General features: G+C 51.8%; 2 protein-coding genes across 2 annotated transcripts in view; both read right to left on the bottom strand.

Annotated features, from left to right (window-relative positions):
* Positions 1 to 2,272: 2,272 nt before the first annotated feature.
* EAH_00027830 (hypothetical protein) lies at positions 2,273 to 3,100 on the bottom strand (the record flags this gene model as incomplete). The annotated part of the gene is made up of 2 exons (XM_013396371.1): positions 2,273 to 2,338; positions 2,768 to 3,100. The coding sequence occupies 2 exons, from the start codon at positions 3,098 to 3,100 to the stop codon at positions 2,273 to 2,275; spliced, it is 399 nt and encodes a 132-aa protein (XP_013251825.1).
* A 2,674-nt stretch (positions 3,101 to 5,774) lies between these two features.
* EAH_00027820 (sodium/hydrogen exchanger, putative) overlaps positions 5,775 to 9,611 on the bottom strand; it is a gene marked incomplete at both ends in the record, with an annotated part of 5,493 nt that continues 1,656 nt past the window's right edge. Inside the window, 10 exons of the mRNA XM_013396370.1 lie at positions 5,775 to 6,063; positions 6,195 to 6,447; positions 6,754 to 6,858; positions 7,097 to 7,209; positions 7,476 to 7,617; positions 7,755 to 7,857; positions 8,071 to 8,163; positions 8,300 to 8,464; positions 8,820 to 8,953; positions 9,359 to 9,537. Coding sequence (XP_013251824.1) covers positions 5,775 to 6,063; positions 6,195 to 6,447; positions 6,754 to 6,858; positions 7,097 to 7,209; positions 7,476 to 7,617; positions 7,755 to 7,857; positions 8,071 to 8,163; positions 8,300 to 8,464; positions 8,820 to 8,953; positions 9,359 to 9,537 — 1,576 coding nt within the window. The remainder of the gene's footprint in view (positions 6,064 to 6,194; positions 6,448 to 6,753; positions 6,859 to 7,096; positions 7,210 to 7,475; positions 7,618 to 7,754; positions 7,858 to 8,070; positions 8,164 to 8,299; positions 8,465 to 8,819; positions 8,954 to 9,358; positions 9,538 to 9,611) is intronic.

Raw genomic sequence — 9,611 nt, 5'->3', positions numbered from 1 at the left:
TGGCAACCAACTCGGCAGCCCGTTGGCGCATGTTGCACAATATGGGGTAAGGGCAGCTCTGTCCCGGCGCGCCCCCCACCTGCTTTCAACATCAGCCTTCTCTCCAGCAACCAATGCACAATAGGCCCACCTGCATGGAGGCAGGCCTCGAGCTGGCAGCTGGATGCGTATCCATGTGCCGTTGTACGACAAGGTTGGTGTCAGCTGTGTAACAGTATGTTCCATTCACAGTTCAGCAGGCAAATGAGAGCACAACCGTAAGTAAAAAAACGCCGTGGCCATTCTCTGAGGAGCGTACCTGCCACACCTAATCTGCCTCTTTCCTTGCCTCGTGCAACGCAATCAGCCCGGGTGATGCGCTTCGTCAAGCTGCAGGGGCTACCCCGCGCCCACCTATCCAACGTTCCCGGTGCTAGCTCGGCAACCGCATGGTTTCAATGCAGATCATGGCGCAGGAGGCTCTCAACCTGAGTGCGCCGCCTGTGTATCTCACGCCAGACAATGAAAAGGTGGGAAGTATGGTGCGCCCATGCAGATGTCCCTGTAGAAATCGATTTGCTCGCGCTGAGATGCACATAGACGGACGTCCCGCGAAGTGCTGTGTCTGAATTAAAACGAAGGAAATGCTGATGGCGGCAACTGAAATATTGCCATGGCCTTCCTAGAAGCACGCGTAAGCATGGTGCGTCCTGCGTTTCGGTTGGCCGCGGCACGGGCGTCAACGCACCTCCAGCACTTTCTAGAACGTCTGTAGTAACTAGATTCCTGCCTCGAATCTGTCTCGAATCGCCACCGCAAGACGGAGCTAGTATACAGTAAGGCCACCTGTAAGTCCCACGCTTCATAGCTGCCTCTTGCTTCATCGATTTCCACCCAAAGACGCCACAACCTGTTGCACTCCGACGGGAGGCAGCGAAAGGCACGGGCTTTTGAACAGACGCAACCACAGCGCAAGCTGCATGGTCACTAATTTGCCTGTGAACGGTTATACCCGGGGCCTACCGAATCAACGTCTTACGCGAGGCAGGCCCGCTGCAACAGGTGTGCAACTGTTCTGACATCCTTGAACCAATTTCGTCCGCGGGTCCTAACGTGGCCTCCCGTCGCCAAATTTCCAAAATGGCCAACCCCTTTGCAGCTAGCTCACCTTACTTACAGTGGCCTAAGGGCGATCAAGGACTCATTCATGCAATCTCCGCCGTTCGGGGCACCTACGCCATCCGATGAGCATGCGGCAAAGTGTGACAAACTACGCTGACCTCTACGGTTCCCGAACACAAGAGCGGGCAACAACTAATTGAAAAGCAACACTCACACGAACGAACAAATGCGGTGGCCCTAATGAGGCCTCATAATGCCCGTCGCAAAAAAAGGCGCTTCCACAACAAGTCGCAACTTCTAAGCAGTTAACGCGTTGCAAAGCGCTCCCCAACACATTGCGCAAAATCTGCAGAACACTCTAGTGCTAAATTGCTCCAGAAGACCCGCACTCGTTTGCATTTCAGCCCTGCAGAAACCAACTTCCATGACTGGGAATCCCCTGTTCCCAACACAACTGTAGGCGGGCGTGCATGGTCGTCCAAATATCTGTCCAGAGTTCACAAGGGCTGTTTGATGCCTCTTTTTACTTAAAGTTTTGATTACTGAGAGTGTTTCAGCTAAAGCACATTACACACGCCCGCTTTCTGCACCAGCTTCCCCAACCACGAAAAGAGGCCGCAAGACACGCATTCACTGCAGCGGCCACGTGAACAGAACAATGCTTCATATGCACGTAGCAACCGCAGAAGGCACTCGGCCCCGAGAGGACTCCTTCCGCCGAGATGGCGATGCCAAGCGCCCCTGAGGTGCTCTAACATGCAAGGCTATACAACAGCCTGCAAAAGAATGGCTGATCCTCACAGCCAACAAAGAGAGCCTAAGTACTCTGCTTGAAACATCTACAATCGGAACTCTCCGTGAAATCCCTACGGACGCTCTCGTCCACCTTTTGAAGAAAACTTCCGGACACCGAATCATGGGGAAATATTCAACAAGTACAGGAAAAAAAGATCCCCAATGGCCCATAGGATACACTATATGTCAAAACGGGAGTACTTATGATCGCCGGTACAAGACGACTAGCGTCCGTTTGCATTGCACAGGGCTTTATGATCCAGTCAAAAGAAACCACATCTACGGTCCTTTAGAGACAGCATGAGTGCCTGGATGCTAATCTCAACAACAATAGCAGAGCAATTGCCTTGGATTTGTAAGTGTTCCCCATGTACCGTTACTCGAGCAGCAACGCCAGAGTCAACTCAATGGGCCCACTATCAAAGAGAACTGCTACCGCTACCTGCAGTACACAACGGAAGAAAACGGCTGGGAGCCTCTCCACTGCCTACCATGGCACTTCCCTCCCACGGGTAGAAGCTTGCTGCTACAATCGAAAGGTCGTGGCGCCCACTCCTAGCAGTTAAGAATGCATTTTAAAATCTCCGACATTACCCATAGATCTGGTCTTATCTGCCGTTGTGGTGATATGTGCACGGCGAGAAAAGACGAGGGAGAGGGTGAGTCGCCAAACTCGAGCCCATTCCTTGCACTTCCCTGTACGCCTTTACCCAGAGTCAACAAATGTCAACACATGTTCAGACTGCTTTGGCACTTCTTTCGCGCTTGCATGCGCCAAGCCTTCCTTGACCAAACTCCATTATTCATTCACAGTTAATGACGTGCCCCTTGTCTGGTCTGTGCAGCTTGCATGTGCCCAAACCAGGCTCACTTCCTCTTCAGGCTTCTCTTCCTTTGGTTTCTCATCTTCGGGGACCGTCGGCTGATCTGGCTGCGGAGTGGGGGTTTGGCGGCGCAGCACTACAAATAAGAGAAAGATGAGCACAGCCACTATAGTAGAGATAAGCACAGTAGCAGCTCGTGGACCTGAAAGCCTTCCCCCCTCGGGCGTAGCGCTGGACAGGGTTGAAGGCACATCATCGCCTAATTCGATGACTTCAGGGTTGGATAAGCCTACATCTGCTTCCGGTGCTTCCGCTGGACTGTTACACGCCGAAACCATAGTGACTACAAGGGTGAGGATGGCGGGTACGGAGGACTGCATCTTGGAAATGGAATGAAACCGCAAAAAATCCACCTTCAAATATGTGTTTAGGACCTTTAATAAGCGAATTAAACGGAAAGTTTCTCGATGCAAACAAACGGTGGGCTCCCTTCCGAAAGTATACGCCCTGGAATTTAAACCACCTGTTGATGGATTTGTATGGCAAGCAAAGTCGGCGATATTTCTTTCTAGCTGTTTTCCGGAAAGAAAAAGCGCTAAGGTACGAATATTATTTGTCTGATTCGCAGATCCTCGATGAGAAGATGCCGATCTATTTGTTCGAGGCCCCGCTTCCCTCGGTGCAAGACCAGACGCCAGAGAGCGGGCTGTAATCCCGCAGCAACAGAACGGGGCATTATCACCGTTTTTCAGTAGTTAAATGCATTATTTTGAAACTAAGGTGGGAGCTAAGGGAATATTCGGGGGTGTAGCGGCCAATAAGAATTTTGCAAGTTATGGGTGTTGCCACGGCGCGGACCAGTTCGTGGGTAGATATGACCTGTCGTGTCTGGTTGCAATTCGGGCTCATCCATGTATTAATGCCCTTTCTCTAACGTTTATTTTCGTTTGTTTGTTGCTTATTTAGGGCGTTACGTCTGAGCCCAGAGGGGCACAGCTGCTCTCCACAGTCACCACGGACCATCTGGGTGCGAAGGAGAGCTCCTAGAGAGACGATGACAGACATGTGAACAAGTAGGCTAACAAACGCACAGAAAGGACTCTGCTATGCCTGTAGAGGCGGGCTGCAGCTTGCGGGAACTATGCAGAAGCGACAATCAGCACAGCCACACAGCAGAGTATTGCTCACATCCTACAGGCCTTCGGCATGGGAGCAACAAGTGCTTCTTCTAAGCAAGATGTTCTCGTAATGGAAATTCCTCATAGTAGCCAGCTGCTTTAGCTAACGCTAACCACTTGGCTCTGCATCTAGCCCTTGTAGCTACCGTAATCTGGCCATTCTTAATGTGTCTCCCGCCGCAGCATCGCAGTTCCACTGTCCCTTGCCTCTATGCTGTCTCTGTTTGATTTGCGTGATCTGTCTTAAACTGCGGTAAGAAGGACAGTGGCACCCAGGCGTGGTTGCTTCTGTTTGTCGTTCTGTAAGGCGCGTATGCATCTGCACATGCGCCTTGGCGTTTCACCGCTGGGTGTGTGCCTGCGTGAAACAGTGTACTAGCGTTTGTGTGTAGTGTTTGCACTTTGATTTGCCTTTATCTCTGGTGTAGTACCAGTATCGGGCCACTGGGTTCTGCATGCGTCGCGAGTACACAAGCTTGCTGAAAGAGTTCTTCCTTGTTTGTAATCTTCAAGGAGTACTGCACTGCCATATCTTTTAGGGTGGAGAGCTTTCTTTTCATTGGAGATATATAAGATTTGCGGAAGCCACTGCTGCCAACTGTACGTTGCAGCGGGCCCGACTGCTTCTTGCATCCTGTATAAAGAGGCGTACAGCATCATAAACGAACAATCACTACCACTTAAGCTTGAAGGTATCATTCTGTTGCGCAGAGAAACAACAAAAACAAGTTCACAAATTGCAACTGTTGCGAGATAACAAGTATGCAGAAGTTTGGGCCGCACCATATACTGTTCTAGCTATTACGTTTATATGAAATGAAGCGCACGTGAGTTACAAGTTTCACGCGTTGCTACAGCAGCGCAGGATGCGCCTCTAGAGGTGACTGTGGGACTAAAATTTTCTAGCGCACTTTGTGCAGTGGATGGTTTGCTGTTGCTGCTGCTGGTGTCTGTCGTAAGGGCCGACGTTGCTGCTGTCTCCACCCGAACAACAAAATGCAATGCAACGACACACAGAGGATTTATCTACATGGCAGCTTGGAACGACAACGGCAGAACCCCAAACCTCTGTGCCGTGCACAAGTTGAGACCGAGTTCAAGCATGCAGCAGAATTGCTGATTTTACTCTGCTCTTGCTAGGAATTCATTATAGTCGAGCATGCAGTTCTCGCTAACGAGCAGCAAGGTTGGCTGCGCCTCCCAAATATCTACAAAGTACCTCGACTCTGAACCTGCGGTTCTCGCAGAGTCTCAACATCTAGGGAGCAGCATCTCTCACACCATTGAGGCATTTAAAAGAATGCCATGGCATACAAACCTTCTTATCGTATTCTTTTGCATAAGGAAAGTGATTAAAATCAATCAAATGTAACGCGCTATCTACGGCTCACTAAGCATGGAGCTAGTTATTTCAGGACTACTCAGAGGAAACCCGAATAATGCTTAGTAACACAAAAGGTTTTTTCTGTTGATAATGGTCAGAGTGTAGTTCTTGTTCGGCCAGAGGGACCTTCTGAGCTCATTCTAAAGTGAGCAGCATTGCTGGGCATAGAAAACTTTAAGGGGAGCCCGCATGCACTTTCTCAGGCTTGCTTGCCAAGCCATCTATCTCCCTCTGACTCCACCTGTTTTAGCTTCAGCAGCAGCAGCAGATGCTGCTGCTGGTGCTGCTCTAAACATTTGCTGCAAGTCGGCTGTCTTGCCGTTATCCCTACGCAAATGCGGGAGAGAAAGAAGGGCCGTCGCTGCTGCATCTGGCACAGCAGCTAAGGCAGCAGCAGCAGCAACAAAAGCAACAGCTGCAGCTCGCTGCTTACACAATTTTTTGGATTCATATGTTGTCGAATCCTCCTCTGCAGCAACGGCCTTGCTGCTTTCACTGCATTTGATCTCGGTGGCCCAGAAGGCCTGGCGGCTGCTGCAGCAGAGCGCCGCTTACTACGAGGTCTGCTGCAGGAACCAAATCAGCGTCTGCGCATTCTGTATTTTGTGGTAGGTTGACATACACCTCATCGCCACGTCGCCGCAGCTGCTGCTCCTGTTGCTGCTGCTGCTCTTGCTGCTGTTTGCCTTCTGATGCGAATCGCTGCAGCTCTACTACCTCAATCTGGTCTCTTGTCTGCCTGCGAGGCCGGCGCGGGCTAGCGAAGAAGGGCTTCAGATACCTGCGGATACACCCGACACGGTCGCGAGCACACGAGCAACAGATGCCAGTAGCCAAACAGCTCTAGAGGAACAAAAAATGGAGATGAATAACAAGGAGAAAGAAGGGAAATACAAATTGAAAGACGCGCACTTAGCGTCAAGCAAACGCAGAGCCCGGCGCAGCAGCGCGCAGCAGTTGTTTCTGCACCAAGCTCCACTAGACGCCTCATTCTCCTGCTGCTGCGTCCTCTGAGCAGAGGTCCCGCTGGCGCTCAGGTTGCTGCTGTTGTTGCTGCTGCTGCTGCTGTGCAGCGGGAGTTCTCCCGCTGCACCATCCTCGTTCGCCCTTTCAGGCTCATCCGAAAATATTCCTAGAGGTTTCAGCGCAAACAACAGCGCCGGCGCTGCACCCAGCGACACGCAAACCCTAAACCCTAAAGTTTTAAACCCTAAAGCCCTAAACCCTACTGAACTCATCCTCATGTCAAGCTTCAGCAGGCTGAACAACAACTCTTAACGACCCTAAGGCACTAAGCCCTAAACCCTAAACCCTAAACCCTAAACCCTAAACCCTAGATCATACGCCGCAACCATTTTATAACAAGTAGGACGCACTGATACGCGACCCTTAGGCACTAAAGCCTAAGCCTTAAAGTAGAAACCCTAAACCCTAAGCCGCAAGCATTTAATAATAATATGTCACGACGCACTTATAAGCAGCACAGACACCAAAGCCACAACCAATGTGAACGTCAGGATCGCCTTCCCCTCTCGACCCCCAAAGTCGTGGTGAGCCCTCTCCGCCAGTGCAAAGGCTGCGCGCAACCCCCCACAACGCTACGCCCAAACCCTAAACCCTAAGCCCTACACCCTGAGAAACAGCAAACCATTAGCGATGCTGCGACTCCCGCAGCAAACGGTAAACCCTAAACCCGAGCGAATGCTGCGCCTCCTGCAGCAGGCGCTAGGGGTTTGCGCTTGTGCGCGCCGTCCATGGGATTCAAATATGGGGTCTTGGGCTTGTCTAGGGTTTAGGGTGTAGGGTTTACGAACCGACTGTCCCTCGCAGCCCGCACAGCGCAATGGCATGCTGCTCTTTCATTGATAGGCGCTTGCGGCCTCTAAAGAAGTTCATGAGGAAGCAAGTCAAGTATACACTAAGGGCCCTGAACGCGCACATCCATTCACCCCAACCCTAAACCCTAAACCCTAAACTCTAACCACCGACCCCTTGGCATTTCTCCTTCAACTCGCACAGACGGCGCAGCGGCCGCAAAGCACTCCAAATGCAGGCGGTTTAGGGTTTAGGGTTTAGGGTTTGTTTCTGATGGTTGGAGGCCCTAAGCTAGCGAATAGGACTAAGACCCACGCCACAGGTGCAGAGGGCGAGGAAAGGGAAGCAGTAAGCGCTGAGGCTGGAGTGCATACTCACCGCGCCGCAACAACAGCAGCGAGGCCTCCAGCAAGAAAGAGGCCAGCTTCTTCGAGCGGCAGCAAATCAAAGGAGAAGGGGGCCAGCCCCAAGAAAACGAATGCAAGACACTCAGTTAAAAGAGCGAACGCCCCAAAGACAGCTGCATGCACCGAACCCCACATCCTAGACCCTAAACCCTAAAAACCCCTCGCCTTTCAGCACCTACGTCTCCATGAAATACAGCAACAACCAACCACACGAGAAGCAGGGCCCACATAAGGGGCCCCCAAAACATACCTCGCGATGCTACTTGAGCTGTCTCCGACAGATTTGCAAATGCATACTTCCCCATACAAATGCCGCAGAAACAAATGGAGACGATCCCGCTCCCCCCACAACCCTGCCATACACCACACGCCCCACGCCCCACACCCCACAATCTAAACCGTAAACCCTAGATATTAGAAAACAACCATAAGTACATAAAGCAGCGGAAGGTATCCCCACGTTGCACGTTTGGGCAACAGCAGGGCCTCGGCCTTGTCGGGTTTAGGGTCTAGGGTTTAGGGTTTTATGTTGGGAACTAGGGTTTGGTGTTTAGGGTTAAGGGTACGTCTGCAATGAGATAAGACAGCCAGGGAAAGAGCAGCAACAGCGCAACCTCCAGCGCAACGCTCTCCTCGTCCCAGTCGATGTGTTTGTACACCTAAAGCAAAACGCCAAACCCTAAACCATAAACCCTAAGCCCCAAACCCTGCACAACCTCCACAATGGAGGCACTTCAGAGCTCATGCTCCAGCACAGCGAATGCAGCAGCAGCAGCAGCAGCGGCGGAAGCGTACAAGGGCAGCAACAGCTCCTGTGAGGAGCCCGAGGGCTGTGGAGAATAAGAAGGTGAAGAAGAAGGAAGCAACAGCAGCAGCAAATCCTCTTTGTGTCTCCTCATCGGCAATTGCCCTATACAAGACAAGCGTCACTGCGTCGTTCAGGAGACTCTCCCCAAATACCTGACAGTGAAAACGTGCATGCAAACAGCAGCAAGAATGCAGCAACTGTTGCCCCTGCTCAGCCCTCTAAGTCTGCTGCTGACGAAGGAAAACAGCACAAGCCGTAATGCAGCAGCTGCCGTTGCAGTGACGGCAGCAGCAGCGCCACAGAGAGCAACAGCAGCAGCAGCAGCAGCAGCAAATCCCGAGGGCTTTTGATGTGACGTCTCGCAACCAAAGCGTCAGTAGTTGCAGCAGCAACTGCAGCAGCAGCAGCAGCAACAGCAGATGCAAGTTCAGCTTCGTTCAATCCAGCGACGCCGCGCGCTGCTGCAAATAAGAACCCCCCGACAAGGGTTTAGGGTTTAGGGTTTACCAGCACGTGTATCAACAGCTTCGCGCGCAAATCTCTAAAGGCACTCAGCACAGCCACCGGGTCCGTAGAAGAAATCAGTGCGCCGACAGCAAAGGCACGGCGAGGAGTAAGAGAAATACCTGGAAGCAGCAGGCCTGCAGCAGCAGCAGCAGCAACAAAAGCAGCAGAAGCAGCAGTAGCAGAATCGGCGGAGTCACAGAAAGCAAATGCACCCAGTCCAACACCAGCACGAACAGCCGCTGCAGCGGCGAACCTATCAGCAGCAGCAGCAACAATTGCTTCAGCAGCAAGCACAAGCACCCCTCCCATTGCCACTCCAGTGTAGAAGCAGCAGCAGCAAGACAGAACAACAAGGAGCAGGCGACGTAGCAGCTACAACAACAACGCCCAAAGCAACAGCAGCAGCGCAGCAGCAGGAGGCGCAGCAGCAGCATTCAAAGCAGAAGCAGCATTCAAAGCAGCAGGAGCAGCGCAGCAGCGTCCGTAGACTCGCAGCATCAGCGCGCGCATGCAGTAGCGGCTAGAAGCAGCAGCAGCACCATTATCAGCATCAGCGACAGCAGCAGCAGAATCAGAAGCAGCAGCAGCACCTGCCCCTAGCATATGGGCGCCTATAAACAAACAACTAAAGATGGTGGCCCCCACAGCCAACCACAAAACGCTGCCGAAATTTTCGGCGAAGACGAAGCCAAAAGGATGCTGCGCCAGCTCCAAACCCCTTTAAACAGCACAAACCACAAACCCTAATTCAAATATATATATATATATATGTATATATATATATATATATAA

Source organism: Eimeria acervulina, genomic scaffold (assembly GCF_000499425.1).
Source record: "Eimeria acervulina Houghton genomic scaffold, Eah_scaff241, whole genome shotgun sequence".
NCBI lineage: Eukaryota > Apicomplexa > Conoidasida > Eucoccidiorida > Eimeriidae > Eimeria > Eimeria acervulina.
Note: the sequence above shows the minus strand (reverse complement) of the source record. Positions and strands in the feature narration are given on the sequence as shown.